The 16720-nt window shown below is 37.0% G+C and overlaps 1 protein-coding gene across 28 annotated transcripts in view; it reads right to left on the bottom strand.

The window, feature by feature from the left end:
* The window catches only part of LOC106157441 (uncharacterized), a 38760-nt gene extending 22839 nt beyond the window's left edge, over window positions 1-15921 (bottom strand). For 12 of the 28 annotated variants that reach the window (XM_013533084.2, XM_087003577.1, XM_087003596.1 and 9 more), the window contains exons 1-28: window positions 15573-15919; window positions 11883-12281; window positions 11612-11728; window positions 11107-11265; window positions 10820-10930; window positions 10121-10279; window positions 9667-9777; window positions 8548-8706; window positions 8111-8218; window positions 7703-7861; window positions 7303-7410; window positions 6858-7016; window positions 6491-6598; window positions 6010-6168; window positions 5522-5809; window positions 5099-5218; window positions 4678-4851; window positions 4216-4359; window positions 3770-3919; window positions 3310-3465; window positions 2842-2985; window positions 2394-2537; window positions 1943-2086; window positions 1629-1772; window positions 1221-1364; window positions 907-1050; window positions 440-583; window positions 98-241 (exon numbers count right to left, since the gene is read on the bottom strand). In XM_013533084.2, coding sequence (XP_013388538.2) covers window positions 98-241; window positions 440-583; window positions 907-1050; window positions 1221-1364; window positions 1629-1772; window positions 1943-2086; window positions 2394-2537; window positions 2842-2985; window positions 3310-3465; window positions 3770-3919; window positions 4216-4359; window positions 4678-4851; window positions 5099-5218; window positions 5522-5809; window positions 6010-6168; window positions 6491-6598; window positions 6858-7016; window positions 7303-7410; window positions 7703-7861; window positions 8111-8218; window positions 8548-8706; window positions 9667-9777; window positions 10121-10279; window positions 10820-10930; window positions 11107-11265; window positions 11612-11728; window positions 11883-12281; window positions 15573-15651 — 4279 coding nt within the window. In that variant the 5' untranslated portion in view covers window positions 15652-15919. Of the gene's footprint in view, window positions 1-97; window positions 242-439; window positions 584-906; window positions 1051-1220; window positions 1365-1628; window positions 1773-1942; window positions 2087-2393; window positions 2538-2841; window positions 2986-3309; window positions 3466-3769; window positions 3920-4215; window positions 4360-4677; window positions 4852-5098; window positions 5219-5521; window positions 5810-6009; window positions 6169-6490; window positions 6599-6857; window positions 7017-7302; window positions 7411-7702; window positions 7862-8110; window positions 8219-8547; window positions 8707-9666; window positions 9778-10120; window positions 10280-10819; window positions 10931-11106; window positions 11266-11611; window positions 11729-11882; window positions 12282-15572 lie in introns of all 28 variants that reach the window. The other 16 variants (XM_087003587.1, XM_087003597.1, XM_087003588.1 and 13 more) reach the window with 8 other exon arrangements.
* Window positions 15922-16720: the final 799 nt, after the last annotated feature.

Genomic DNA, 16720 nt, shown 5'->3' with positions numbered 1-16720 from the left:
AGGATAATAAAAGATAAATGAAATAAAATTACTAAAAATAAGGGGAAATATTTGATATATTTTGATATGTTTCCCAGTAAAGGATGAGGAAACTTACTGCAGGCTTGTTGTCGACAAACTCTGCGCTCTTCCAGGTTGTAACCTTGACAACCATTTCCAGTACATGTTCTAGTTCTGAATTGTAATCCATCACCACAAGTTACAGAACAAGATCCCCACTGTGTCCACTGGGACAAAGTAGCTGAGGAAGATAAGCAGGAAAGGGTAGCTCATTGCTAGAACATGCTAGTGTTGGAAGAAAGGAGAAAAACAAAAATATACAAAACTATACAAAGACATTTGATGTTGCCTTACAGCACAGTTTTGTGAGTAAAAAGTAACAAAAACTCTCATGTCCTATCTTGCTAACACAACCCCCTCTATATTTAAGTGTACTTACTGCAGGCCTGCTGGCTACATGATCTGGTTTCCTCTAAACTGACACCTTGACAGCCTGCTCCAGTGCAAGTCCTCATTCTCTTCTGAGTTCCATCCCCACAGGTGACAGAGCATGTTCCCCATTGAGTCCACTGAGACAGAGCTCCTGGAATTTGAGATTATCTTCTTTTATGAGAAATCCAAAATAAAAGCCAAAAGATCAGCGATGAAGTAACAAATAAATACACTATCTAACTAAAAGGAAACATAAAAAAGAAATCCCCCTTTCAATAATTTGTTTCTACTCAGACCATATAAAAAATAACTTTTCCACTACCAATGTAGCAAAATACATCACAATCAATTACAAAATCATGAAATCAATCATAAATTACTAATGTGGCTTGTTCCTTAACCAGATATTTTCATTTCATATTCCACAACTACTGGCTATAGCTAAAAAGATAAACATGCAAGAAGCACACTTACTACACTGAGGCATGCTACAAAACCTGCTCTCTGTCAAACTAGAGCCTACACAGCCAGGCCCTGTGCAGGACCTGGTCCTAAACTGTCTCCCATCACCACAAGTGACTGAGCAAGGACCCCAAGCAGTCCACTGAGTCAAATCAGCTGCAAGTGCAACGCATTGTGTTAGGTGTGAAAAAGTTTGTCAAATTGAATGTGACAGAGTTGAGTGGAGCAATGATGTTGTTTAATATGTATAGTATTCAATAGTGTAATCTATGAAGTTGCAACCAGCTTCAAACTCAGAAGAAATATTAAGTGATAAAAAAACTTACTACATGGCTGCAGCTGACATATTCTGGTTTCGCGCAGAGGTTGTCCTGCACATGCAGCTCCTGTGCATGTCCTGGTGCGAGCCTGTTCTCCCGCGCCACATGTCACACTGCACAGACCCCACTGAGTCCATTGGCTGGTAGTGGCTGTAACATATAACATAGACTTTAAGTAAATTATAAGTAAATACGTGTGCTTTTTTATGGGGGGCATGAGCCATCCCATGTGTTCTACAACAATGCTTGATAATAATTGAATATTATTCTCATCAAGAAAGAATACCATTTAGCATAATGTACAGTTACAGTACTTGTATGACAATAATATCAATAAAAATTTCTTTCAAAAGCTGGTTGTAAAAATAATTAACATAAAGTAATAATTGAGCAATTTAGAACACAATTACTCACAGCAAGGGTTTGGATTACACGGCATCTGTTCAGTGAGCAGCACCCCACCGCATCCTACTCCGAAACATTGTCTAGCCCTGGTCTTCACACCACCACCACAGGTGACTGAGCAGGTGCCCCATTGTCCCCACTGACTGATGTCCACTGCAATGATAGCACAATGCATTTTTACAAAATAAAATGACATAAATTATTACTATATAGTGCAATACAATTTTTTGTTAGGAAAACTACACTGATATAACAGTGTTATTAACAATATAGTTTCCTGAAGCTATGTATACAGCTAAGAAAACCAATGAACTTTTACTCACAGCAAGGCTGTGTGTTACATGGTTTCTCTTCCTGCAATTTGGCGCTGTTACAACCAGTGCCATAACATTCACGGAATCGGAATTGTCTTCCACCATTACACTGGGAAGAACACATTCCCCAGGCACCCCAATCATGAAGATCCACTGAAAATTACAAATTATACACCTGTGCACATTTTTTTCCAACAATTGCCACACCAACACATATCATCTTTATTGAAAAGTCCCAAACAGGGTAATGTTTGAAGAAAGTTTGCTGTTAGATGATATTATCACTACATTAAATCCATTCAAACTTTCAAACACCTTGTCTTTAGTATCAATGTTCCAAGTAGATATTTATCGATGCATCCACATCTCAATTTCGAATGACCAAAAGGACAATCACACTGACTTCATGTTAAAAAACAATCAAGATATCTGTCAGGAAGTTACATCAGTTGATACTTACTGCATGACTGGGTATTACATGGCCTCTGCTCAGTCTTCTGAACCATATCGCAGCCAAGTCCAGTGCAGGTACGAGCTCTGGTCTGGAATCCGCCATCACATTCCTTGGAACAAACTCCCCACTCACCCCAGGCTTGAACATTCACTGAAATCATAAGAGTTTTTCTTCCTTTTAGATAAAAAAGCCATTATTTTAAGTTACTTTGCTGTATGTATATGAACCAGTATTCCGTGCTGCATATGGTGAAATTCATCAGCATTTTTACAATTACTAAAAGACTGAAGTCTAATAACAGTACAGTCTAGTATTGAAAATAGAAAATGTTTAAAATCAAACTAAGTATCTCCCCAACTTACTAACAACAAACCTATGCATACTGCAAAGAATCAGAAATATTTTTTCATCACAGTAACAATTTTAACTTTATTCAGTGAAATAAAAAACTCACCACAAGGTGCAGTGTTGCAAGGCTTGTCTTCTCTTTGGGGTACTTTGTCGCAGCCCATTCCAAAACATTCACGGTAGCGATATTGCACACCACCATCGCAAGGTTTGGTACATGTTGTCCATACTCCCCATTCATGAAGATCCACTAAAAATAAACAATATTTTACATTGTTACTAATATTTACATAACATGTGTTACAAATGAAGTTTTTGCTCCACTAATCAAGATTAACACTACGAAGCATCACAATACGCTGATTCAAAGTAATATACATCTGAGTACTGTCTCTCATCTCTAAAGAAATCATCATTAATTCATTATTAATAATGTCATTAACCAGATAAAATACATAATTTGTATGACAGACTATAATAACAACTTACTGGCAATAACCTCATTTAAAGATTCACACGTACATATATTATCAAATGTCTACCATAAACTCACAAAGATAAAAATTCTACTTACTGCTGGCGCATTCCCTGAAGTAGCAAGACTGTATCTGTCCAGTCTCAGCCAAGGCACACCCGGTTCCAGTACAACTTCTGTGTCTCTCTCTCCTTCCCACACCACAAGTCACACTGCAGGACTCCCAGGCATTCCACTGACCATAGGTCACATCACCTGTAAGAACAAATAAATAGTTTGAATGAGTATAATTGTTATTATCTATTCTCTACTTGATAGCAGCCTCATTGCGGCTGAACAATATGGGATCTCTGCTTAAAACCTGAAGAGTCTTTTGCACATTATTTTTTTAAGTGTTATTTTACAACTCTCATATTAAAAATGTGCTGTTATTCAATTTTATCAGCAGCTGCAGAGACAAACATAGAAATAGGCATTAACTTATATATATTGCCCAAGCTTTATATCATATAGATCATAATATTTCATAGAAGATATAATATTTAGTGTCCATCCATACCTGCACAGTGTTGTGTGTTGCAAGTCTGGATCTCAAAGCGTTGCACTGCAGTACAAGGTCCAGTACAGGTACGGATTCTGTAACGAATACCCCCGCCACACTCTGCAGTACAGGATGTCCACGCCTCCCATTGACCAATGGTTTGGGATGCTGTAAAATAATATAACATCTTTAAATATTGTATGAATTCAGTAGAATGATGACCAATCAGAAATTGCATTATCTGTATTTTACTAAATATACTTCCTGGCATTTGTTTGTCTCAAACGAACAAATCTTCCCATTATCACTTGTTGTCACTTGCCCAACTTTACCAAATATATCTCAAATATGGTGTTACAGCAATAAGAAATTATTTGATACGCTGAAAATTGGCATCTAGCTGAAATGTTTAACTTGACGCTTATCTACTTGGTGTATAGTTGTATAAAGAAAGTTGATCTTACTGCAAGCCTGAGTGTTACATGGTCTTTGCTCTCTCAGTTGAATTCCCATACATCCCACACCAAAGCAGTCACGGTATCTGAACTGAGTGCCACCATTACATTGAGCTGAACAAGCTGTCCAAGCATTCCATTCACGAAGGTCAACTGAAATTAAATATTACGTACACATATGTAGAAATATAAACATTGTTTCATGGGTGATAGATAAAATCTACACCCTACCCTCTCTTCTTCTCATGCTTTATACATAAAACAACAGGTTCTAAACTGTTGGCTTAAGTTCACCTATCTTGGTCTTCAAATCAAAACAGTTCTCCTCTTTAATAAAGCTTGTTTTTTTAAATGCAAGATAACAATGTCATCAAACCATTATTCATCAGCTTGAAATTTGTTAAAACTTAACCTTAAATGTGAAATCAGTTGGACTGATACATCTATCGACATTTTAAACATGATACTAACCTACTCCACCAATCATGATATCCACTCTTTGGGGGTCGCTGGCAGTCTCTGCTCCAGTGACCATGTTCATAGCAACGAGGCGGGTCTCATAAGAAGTCCCAGGCTGGAGGCCGCTGATGTAAATGAACCTCTGGTCTCCCATTACTTGGGGAGAGTTGACCCAATTTGTTGTACCTAAAAATTTATGGTATAGTGTCATCTTAAGCCTGTCCAAAATCATTTTGAATTCATTTAGAATGTAGAAGCATATTGTTTTGAGATTGTGTTCTAGACCATTTGTTACCTACAGATAAAACTTGCTCTGAAATTTGAACATTTTTAACAATATAAAAACTTTCAACAATGTGAACACTGAATTGGACTTAAAATTGCGATTCTTCAGTGTCTATTCAGTACCTGACTCTATGTTCTAAGTACTCACCTACTGGCCTGTACTGCACATAGTATACCAGGTTTGTCTGCTGGGGGCTGTAACTCCAGGTTACATTCATGGTAGACATAGTGTAAGTGATATACACATTGGTGGGCTTGATCGGAGCATCTGGAACAGAACATGTTGGTCAGGTGACTTGTCTATAATTAAACTAAATTTTATCTACTTTCAACAATAACTTATGTAAATTCTTGGTTATTGGTCTGACAATATGAAGTCTTCAATTTAATAAGACTGCTCTCACTACTTCTCAATTCCTTCATTGTAAAAATGGCCATACCAAAATCTAAACATTAAATTATCAGTTTCAGTTTGATACGTAAAGACACAAAATGCCCTCTAACTTTAATAACTTTACACCAGTGGCCTTTTTATTACTACAACATTCACACATTTTTTCATAACACTTACCACCACCACCACTGGTCATGTCCATATAGTAAATATCACTGTAAGTCTCCTGTCCTGCTGCGTTTCTAACCACTACGCGAGTATCATACCGCACACCCATGGGTAAATTCTGCACAATAATCCAGTTCCTGCCACGCTCCTCAGGAGAGCTCATCCACTGCACGTCACCTGACCTTCTGTACTGGATGTAATAGGTCAGAACACCATCTCCCTGCGGCTGATACCATGAGATGTTCATGCCACTTTGGCCATATTTTGTTACAAAAACTTGTGTGGGTTTGGCAGGGGCTGAAAATTAGAAATAATTAATATATTATTATGGATATTCTAAATATGAAATATGATGTGCTGAGTGTCAGGCTTATTTAGTTAAAATTAAGAGTTAATAACATCATATTTTTATGTTTACAGCAAAGCTCAAAACATAATTCCTTTGGGATCAATTTTCAAATGTGTTAGTTATGATCACGTGTGACCCAGGATCTTACCTTGTCGTTGGATCTCATAAGTGTAAACTTGACTGGGGACTTCCTGTCCATTGGCTCCTCTAACCATCACACGCATCTCATAAGTTCCTGGCTGAAGATTGCTTAAGAAGATATAGTTGTTGTTCATCACTTCTTGGGACTTCTGCCATACAAAGGAACCTAAGAATGGAAGTATTTAGAATCTATCAATGATACACTAAATCTTCAGCAAAAAAAAAATAAATAAATAATAATAATAAATTTGATTGAATTTTATTCACGGTATTTTTTTTTTCACACAGGATAGAGATTAAAATGTTCCTCTTCTTGTTGGTTTTTTTTTTTACCTATTTTAATTGCTTCCCCATCTTCCCTAACGGCAAAATACTATTTTTAAATTTAAAATTTTTACTATTTTATGAAAATAAATGAACACTTTAATCTATATATTATGAACCTTATGTCAATATAATAAATGTAACATATTTAAAATAAGACTTACCTGGTCTTCTATACTGCACATAGTAGACAGTGCCCATTGGGTCAGCAGTCCAGGAAACATTCACTCCATTGCCTTGCTGAGTAAAGTACACCATAGGAGCACTGGGGCCTGGAAGGTTATTAAAATAAAACATATATAAATCAATATAAGGGAAAGGTATAATATAAAAGATTGATATTGTACTTAATTTTCACATTTCTTTTAATTAACCTTAATTTGTTAAAAAAGGGCCTGCATCCTGATGAATATGTTAGGTGTGCCCTGTTGATTGCATAAACTGTGACCTGCCTATTGGGTTAGGTGTGACCTTCTGAATGAGTTAGGTTCAGCTTATTAATTGAATGTAATAAATGAACCAGAATCTTACCTTGTTGTCGAATCTCATAAGTGTAAACTTGACTGGGGACTTCCTGTCCATTGGCTCCTCGAACCATCACACGCATCTCATAAGTTCCTGGTTGAAGGTTGCTTAAGAAGATCCAATTGTTGGTCATCACATCTTGGGACTTCTGCCACACAAAAGAACCTAAGAATAGAAGTATATTGAAGCCATCAGTGATACATTAAAACTTCAGTAAATACAACAGAATGTGATAAAATGAATATAAAATTGGTTGAATTTTATTCATTGTATTTTTATTTGCAGGGGATACAATTTAAAACAATCTTCTTCTTCTTAGTATTCTTACCTATCTCAATTATTTCCCAGTCTTCTCTAACAGTAAAATACTATTTAAATAAATAAATACTTAAATAAAATGATGAACTTTATGTCAATATAATAAATGTAACATATTTAAGAGAAGACTTACCTGGTCTTCTATACTGCACATAGTAGACAGTGCCCATTGGGTCAGCAGTCCAGGAAACATTCACTCCATTGCCTTGCTGGGTAAAGTATACCATGGGAGCACTGGGGCCTGGAAGGTCATTAAAATTAAACATCACCCTTGAATCCAAACTATACACGGAAAAAAATTTCGAGATTATTACTTCAGTGAAAGGTACAAAAAGGCTAAAATTGTTCTTAACTTTCACAATTTCCTTTAAAAATAGCCTTACACTGTTCAAAAAGGGTCACTGCATCCTGATGAATGTGTTAGGTGTGACCCGTTGATTGCGTGAATTGTGACCTGTCTATTGGGTTAGGTGTGACCTTCTAAGTGTGTTAAGTTCACCTTATTAAATGTAGTAAATGAACCAGTATCTTACCTTGTTGTTGGATTTCGTAAGTGTAAACTTGACTGGGGACTTCCTGTCCATTGACTCCTCTAACCATCACACGCATCTCATAAGTTCCTGGCTGAAGGTTGCGTAAGAAGATCCAGTTGTTGAACATTTCTTCCTCAGACCTCTGCCACACAAATGAACCTAAAATCCAAGGTACAATGAGACTAATAATGATAAATGCAATCATAAGAGCACTGATTAAATGAACAGAACTGATGTACATTTTCAATTATATCCCACAAATTAATTACTATGAAGTAACCTTTTTTTAAGCTACAAGCATTCATCTTTATTTTATTATCTTCATTTTCCCTTCTTTTTCAGCAATATACCTTCTGAATAAAGTTATTCATTTTTCAATGTGATGTATTTTTTCTAAAAAAAACTTACCTGGTCTTCTATACTGCACATAATAAATAGTACCCATTGGGTCAGCAGTCCAGGAAACATTGACTCCATTGCCTTGCTGGTTAAAGTACACCACAGGAGCACTGGGGCCTGGAAGGTCAATGATATCATAATTTATGGTTTCATTCTGTCATCCAATATCAAATGAAAAATAATGGAGATATATGGCTAAATCATAAATTGATTGATAAGTAGTTAAAATAATAAACATGCTAAATTACAAATAAATTTTATAAATGCCTCCATGGCTTCAAATTGGCAATACAATGAATTTGCTTTACATGCAAGGTATGAGCAGATAAATGATCATCATTTATCAAAATACTTTACAATCCAAACAGTAGTCAACATGTGAGTCTTCAAGAAGTTAAATCTTTCCAAAAATTAATCCTTTTTTTAAGCAACGAAATATTTCTTACCTGCTTGTTTGAGCTCCACACGAGAGACATCACTGATGGTTTCTTGTCCACCATTGTTTCTTGCCACAACTCTAACTTCATATGTTCCATAGCCAAGATTCTGAACCCAAATCCAGGAATTGCGGCGTTCTTCCCTTGTACTCATCCACTGGAAGGCACCTACAAACATTAAGAAAAATATGCCACAAAGTTAATTACATGTCTAAACATTCCATTTTATCAGACTGTTGCGATCCCTATCTTGATAAAAATTGTAATGTTTTATATTTTTCTTCTTCTATTCAATCAAGCGGAAGCTAAAGATTAAAGTGATGGGTTACTTGATAAATTGCAAATAGAAATTTTTAAAACAGGTTACATAAAAAAGACAATGAATCCTTCAGTTTATAATCAATGCAATTACATTGAGTGCATCTTTAAATAATGCAGATTCAGTGCCTGGTGATTTATTGATGACATCACCCCTGGGTGAAAAGTCTAGACATTCAATCTCTGACCTCATATTATCAGATGGCATCAAGGCATATCAGTTCTTGACTAATGTGTCAAAGGTGTTAGGTCATGGAGTTGGATGCCCAGGAACCCAAGCCTGTCTAATTACACCTTTGGGTTTGCAGCTCAATGTAAATTATTCACTCATGCGCGTTATCTGATGGTTGAATGTAACACACCTCACAAAGGTTCGACTAAAATTTGCTTGGATAGTTGGTCGAGATGTGGCGAATTATAACATCAATGTAAGCATAAAAGAATAAGTTCAAGTCTCTCTTTCAGGTCAAAATACGAAGCTGTTGTAAAATGGGACCAATATGGTTTGAAAATATGTTACATTCGCCCCCCCCCCCCCGACCCCATCCCCTGGACACTTTTTTAAATGCCATTTTGCTGGCACCTCTTCTGCATTTTCTATAACAATAAGAATTACTATATGCCCATTCACTATACCTCACTTCGTTCTCAACATTTAGTGCCTATTTCTTCGAATCAACATTACTTGCTGGCGGCATATTTAGAAGAAATAACTAAACTGCGAACCAGACGAAATGACAAATTTCCCGGTGTCTTCATTTCTGGTACTCCAGTTAAAGAAGAGTAATTGCAATACGATTTATTGCCTACCTGCTCTGCGGTACTGTGCATAGAAACCAGAGGCTAAATTGTCGGCAGCAGTCCACGAAACATTGAAGCCATTATTCACTGCTTGAAGATAGACTGTGGGCTTTCCGGGTGCTAAAAATAAAATGTTGTTACTTGTAACTATCTATTTTTTGACTAGCACTCGTCTTTTAGACAAAAAGGGATGTTTTTCGGTAAGCACGTTTACTTATTTCATTCAGTTTTTACCTATATTATACTAATACTAATAATAATTATTATTATTATTAATGCTTATTCGCTTTAAATGTTATTTTTGATATATAGGGCCGTATGCGTAAGTTGGCAAAAACATTTCCAACGGACTACGCAAATTTCACAAAAGTTAGACCGCTCTCTGGGTCTTTTTCTTCGTCGACATTTTGAAACACCTGGTTATAGGCATTTATTTGATATGTACAATAATCCTTAAACTCACCAGCTCCTTTGATTTCCACAGGATAAATATCGCTGCGGGTTTCTTGTCCTTGTGCGTTCTTAGCGACGACCCTTACTTCATAGATTCCTTGGGGGAGATTTTGTAACCACAACCAGGTGTTAAACCTCTCCTCCCTGGACCTCTGCCAGTTGAAATCACCTTAATATAAAAAAAGAGTAATAACATATAACACCGACCGGATGGCCTTGTGGTTAGAGTGTCCGCCTCCGGAGCGGGAGGACGTGGGTTCAAACCCCGTCCGGGGACATACCAGTCCTTTATAAATGGTACCTGCTGTCTCCCCGCTTGGCACTCAGCATAAAGGGGTTGAAGCAGGGGCCTGGTCAGGCAGGGTAGAAATATTATATTAGCTATGAGCGCCTTATATGGCAGCCCAGCTGTATGCTCCCCAGGGAGGTGAGACCGCCTACGGAGTGCACCAGTGCAAAAATGACCAGGCTTCCTTGACTTAAATATTCATATATATATGTAATTGTATAACTTCAACCTTCGGGTTGCGATTTCTCCAATAAAGATTATTATTATTAACTTCCGCACATGACGATTTAGAGCGCTGTGCTTCTAAAAGGCGCGTGGTTTTCTTCATAATTTTTTTACTTCGTTTTTTAATTTTTGCCTTACATTCACATAGCATCTGTTACTGATTAAATTGACCACTGAAGGTGGCAAACCCCTTACCCGTCCTTCTGTACTCCACGTAGTAACTGGTAGCCAGGTTGTCAGCGGGAATCCAAGACACGTTCATACTCGAGCCAACCACATTGATGGTGGCCATTGGTTTACCGGGAACTAAAATAGAGAGAACGCATCAGGTTGAAATACATTCCCAATGAATCATGGAAATGTTCCTTAGTAACTGAAGACATCACTCACCCTGCTAAATACAGACATTATTTATTTATTTATTTATTTATTTATTTATTTGATTTTGTTTCTTAATGCGCCAGTATGGTTTATATCTTTACCTGAACCCAAAATCTGGACAGTCTTAGTGTCGCTGGGTGTTTCTTGTCCACCCACGCCCTTAGCAACTACACGGACTTCGTAAGCTCCAAGGAAAAGGTTTGGGATCAAAATCCAGTTCTTAAACATTTCTTCTCTGCTGTTTATCCATGCGAACTGACCTGAAAATTCACAGAAATACAGCGTTAATTATAAGGAAGTGATTTTTGACATAACCATATTCCACTGGCTGTCGTGTTTGGCAGTGTGGTGGGATTTTATTTCGATTTGAAAAACAACTATTTTTGTACATCATGAGATATAGGCATCCAAAATGAACGTAAAAATGGATGAAGTGGAACATCAAGTCGGCTATAAGGGCATATTATAAATTTACTGTACATGATAACGTATACCGTGTGTTATTGCAAAAAAAATATATAAATTAATAATAATGATAACAACAAAAATTTGGTGTTAACCGAGAGACTGTTAGAAAAGAATGAGCTAGGAGACGAATGGTGGTACCTGGTTGTCTGTATTGTACGTAGTAAGCAGTAGCTCTGCTGTCAGCAGGTATCCAAGTGACGTTCATGCTGGTGCCAAGAACATTGACGAAAGTTGTGGGTTTGCCAGGAGCTACCACTGAAAGATTACAGCATTTATGTATAATTAAAATTAATAACGCAAACATTTTTTTAAGCACAGCTTATAGTAGTAGCATTCTTTGATTATTTAACCAATCGCTTACCACTGATTTTTAACATTACGTTATGTTATTTGTTGTAATAATATTTACCGCATGGTCCGGAGTTACAAGCATCTTCTTCTATCGAGGCGCCGGCACAGTTGGATCCAGGAGGACATGAACGCACGCGACTGCGTGAGCCACTTCCACACGTGACACTGCATGCACTCCACGTCCCCCATTGTGTCCAACCACGCGGTTCCGGACCGGTCCCGCTAATCTCGCAAGACCCGAAGTTGGTCCCTGAGCAAGGGTTGGTGTAGACCGCGTCGAACGCACTCTCTCTGGGGTCGTCATAGTCTTCGGGAACGCTGGTAGGGTATGCACATTTCATCAGCGTGGCCTTAAACTGCCAGTTGCCATTCGTATAGGTACTGGGAACACATTGGTAGTACTGACACTTGTTCGTAGTGTCTCGAATGTAATTATTCCAGAATTTACATTCATGAACTGAAATGAAATAGAAAAAAGTGCGATAGTGTGAAAGAAGGCCGTGCATATTTATCTTATGTGTGTAACGCAATTCCCCCTTTCCTGCGTATAAGTAAAAAGAGGTTATCCCATCTCACAGCTGGGAAATTACAGTTGTCTTTCGCCCCCACTTTATCTTTTACCTAAGTTGATTGCAAGGTGCTTTTTAAAGAAACAACAAATGTTTACTCCGATTACCAATTTCTCAAAACAAAATACTCGTCGACATGTTCATATTTTCATCATAACTGTAATTTCACTTTTTTTATTTCCTATTTACCACCACTCAACTAGCTATTAGTAGTCATGTTTGTGACACACCTTGGGGTAGACCGCAAGCTAACTTTAACTAAACCGTGTCGAAGTATGCATGTCATTTAGATCTAATTTTTTCATTGCAGATATTGATCGCCTTATCTAGATGGAGACACAACCCTGGAGGAAGAATTCAGTTTCATGCTTAAAGGAAGCACAGGAAGTCAATTCACAGGTTAAGATCCTTATAAATTTGAAACGACCAGGAATCACGTAAGGCCACACTTTTTTAATTTTATGGATGACATCCTGCGCGCGCACCGATTTTCGTCCGTTCTCCAAAAAAAAAAAAAAAAAAAAAAAAAATCCCCCCCCCCCAAGGAAGTTGGTTGTCGCAAACGTCGTTATTGAATTTGCCGGAAAATGCAATCGGCAATCCTCGGCTAATTCCGCAAGCTCCATGCTGTCATTGTCGACTGCGGAGATATCCGAGTAGTTCCGAGTGCGGAAAATGAGCTTTCTGCGCATGCGTATTATCACCACGTGGAAATATGGCCGCTTTGCCGTCAAATTCATCTCTAGCATTAATTTCAAAATACACGACAATTAAAGTCATAAAGAGAACGGGGGTCGTCGTTTTGGATTGGTTTGCCATTGATATTGGACATGGAGATATCACATTTTTACAATTATACGAAAGGCTGGCCGCGGCCAGCGATCATCGCCCGGAAAATTTCAGTGACATTCTGGCCAGCGATCATCGCCCGGAAAATTTCAGTGACATTCTGTCCAAAGCAGCACATAGGCTTACCAGGGTTTTTTTGTAGCGAAAAAAGGGTCGACAAGAGCGTCGTGGTATTTAGTGGACTGAAGGTCAGACAGGCCACCCGATAGTTGGCTGCTACGTGTGAGTCGAAGTAGACAAAATGGCATCGACCGAAATTACCTTTTTTAGATTTGGTAGTAGGAAGCATAGGCCTATCTTTGCTTCATTTTTTAACAATTTTGTGAAGTGTTCACAATGCTTAAATTTTCTGAGAGTACAAATAAAGACACGCTGTTTATTTGATATTTGTTTTATTGATTGCTATACCAACAGAATGCATGAAATAACCTTAAATAGATTTGGTAATATGCAGCACATATATATTCATGACTTTTTACCTTTCTACGAAGTAGGCCCTATTCACAATGCTTTAATATTTTGAGAGCATGGATAAAGACATGTTGTTAGTTTGATACGTGTTTCTGTGGTAAATTAGTGTTTCCAGCTGTGTACTGAAAACATAACTTTTCTTAAGCAGTTTTTTTTTTTTTTTTGACTGTTTTTTTTTTTTTCGCCCGCTCGCGCCGATTTTGGGGTCCCCAGAGGATGTCATCCATAAAAATAAAAAAGTGTGGCCTAACGAACATTAAATGGACGCCGCTGAGTGCCTTATTCGTCTTTTATCATTCAGAGCGTTTCTAGTTGAGTGTCTTACAAGTTGTGAATTGCTCACCAGAAATGCGTAATCATCTATTTAATAGCACACAAGGAACAGATGCCCTAGGATGAAATCTTCAGCGTGAAAGTTTTGTTGAATGACAGTGCATAGGCCTCTAGTGCAAGAAACGCACCGACGCTCAGATTACGCTGCGAAACGAACCGTAGTCACGACTCTCCGACCACGTCCCTAACCGCACATCTAATTAAGCCTAAAATTAGCGTCAAGACAACGGTACCCTCTGAATCATTTAGGGAACATGGGTTTATTTCACAAGCTTGAGAATAAGAATTATAAAGAATGTTTTGATAATACTTAGTATCTCCAAAATGAATAAATAAATGCATGTTTCAAAAAATCGTTTTCGTTAAGACAACTGCAGTTTGGTTTTGAATTAACTTTTTTGTTCATTAAGTAAGTCACCTGAAAAGCACCCACTTCATGCTAATTCGTTTATAACAGCAAATGCGATATACATTTAATTATCTAATTTCCAAGACGAAAACGTAAAAATATTGGGAAATGGCCTTTGTTTCATCACTCTTTTCAGCTGGATTAAAGAACGCATGGGAATGACAAAAAAAAAAAAAAAACTGAAACGTTTGAAATGGTCAATCTACATTTACAGATTATTGTTCTGATGGTTATGCGTATCAATTGTAGTAGTCACCTCCATTAGTTATCCTCAAATAAAATGAGGCTATTTTAGTTAATACATCTTAAATTTTAGAAAAGAAAAGAAAAAATAATTTCCGTTTTATATATGTGTACACCTGATGAATACTGTGTTAAACGTTTTTTTTTTCTTTTTTCATGTTAAGTGAAAAGATTTTGCGACAAAACCGACACGAAATATAAACATTGCTGACTTGGAAAAATAAGTCAAAACGCCCAGATAGTTTATCTTAATAGTCAACTACTCTTGTAGCCGTATACTTTCAAAATAAGCAAAGATTATAATGGTAGTGAAGATGATAAAAATAACATATCATCAATAGTGCCGTATCTTTTAAAATATAGTAATTACCGAATTAAAAAATAATAAAATACACACGCTGAATATACTGTAATTATATCTTTAGAATTTCCATCCGTCACAATGGAAGCATGTAGAGTAAAAACAAGGGTGCGACACCAATAATAATGATTTATAAAAAAGCAAATACACGTATATAGTGGCGCGCGACAATAGTCGTTGTCAAATAAAAATTTAACAAAAAACGACATCATATGAAGTATAATAACTTAAGAAATACCATAGTAAAAATGCATCATACTAATGAGTTATTTCATTATTTACTTCAGGTGAAATAATTCCGGAATAGAATCATTGAAGTGACAGAATGATACTGCAGGCTATCTACATATACAATACATGAATCTTTATATTGTTTTTCTTTCTAAAATTACGGGTTAAATATAGGAGCGTTCGACAACAGTCATTGTCAAAAAAAAAAAAAAAATGAAGTATAATAACTTAAAGAGTTCCACAGTAAAAAAATGCATAATAATAAAAAATTTCATAACTTACATGCCTCCCCTCGGGTTTGCTGGACCACAACGGCAACGACCGCTAAGGCAAGCGTCTGCCTTAACGCCGAAAAATGCATTCTGTAACTTTGAAGCAACACGCTGAACTCTGTTTTTTTGTCTCTCTTTTCAGTCTTCTTTACTTCCCTTGTACTTGATCTTTGCTATTTAAGAGTATTTGTGTGACAGCGAAAAGTTACCAAGTTACAAGATATTGTATTCGAAAGTCCTATAAATCCTCGAGCAAACGAACCCGCCGGTTGCTCCGAGGTTGATATTGTGGTGTGAAAACGGAGGCCCGCTCCTTCTGCTTCTACTCCACCGACCAGACTGCAGCATGAAAAGACGGGCGACGATTTATATTCTTGTTATCTCTTTTCCGTGGTGGTGGTGATAGCGGGGCGACACAGTGTAATTTTCTTTAGATTTGAAGTGTGTGATAATGAGTTCAAAACGCCAAAAATTAAGTTGCCGCGTATCTGATCAGTATTCATATATGCTAGATAAGAATATAGTCGAGATTATTACATTGGAAGACGCATAATTTTAGACTCCCCTCAACCTGTTTTGACAGCCGAATCTAATGATCGGACGATTATATTTAGATTATCAGCAAAAGCCGTGACTAGTTGAGAAGATCGCCACGGCAAAGGTGTCTTGGAGTTAACAGAGCGTCTCAAAGACACAGGACTTGGTGGTGCTAAGGCTAATAATTGACAGAGGGTTTTCCTGTCTTTTCATTATATATATATATATATATATATATATATATATTTACATTCCTTTTAGTAACACAGATTTTATTCGCGTTACATATATTATTTCACATTTAAGGAAAACGATGGGAGTATTAAACTTTTTATTAGAAAACAAGCCAAAATCTTCCTCAGTTATATGAAAAAGGGGAACACAAAAACATCTGTACGCTCAAACATATAGATGCAGATTAATAACGTGTCACCTATTTCGAAAAAAAAAACGAATGGGGTTTAGAATAGATATTATGCAATTTTACATTGCATGCATTTTCTAAAATGGTAAACCGCATGTATATATCTCTCTTCAAAATAAAGCTCTACGGTGCACATGGTCTTGCTGATGTAAACGACACGGAATTCGCTAATGATAATCATTAATTTCATGGAGATG

Source organism: Lingula anatina, chromosome 2 (genome assembly GCF_051362555.1).
Source record: "Lingula anatina isolate TDL-2025a chromosome 2, LinAna3.0, whole genome shotgun sequence".
Taxonomy (NCBI): domain Eukaryota; kingdom Metazoa; phylum Brachiopoda; class Lingulata; order Lingulida; family Lingulidae; genus Lingula; species Lingula anatina.
This window is presented reverse-complemented; position numbering and strand designations above follow the sequence as displayed.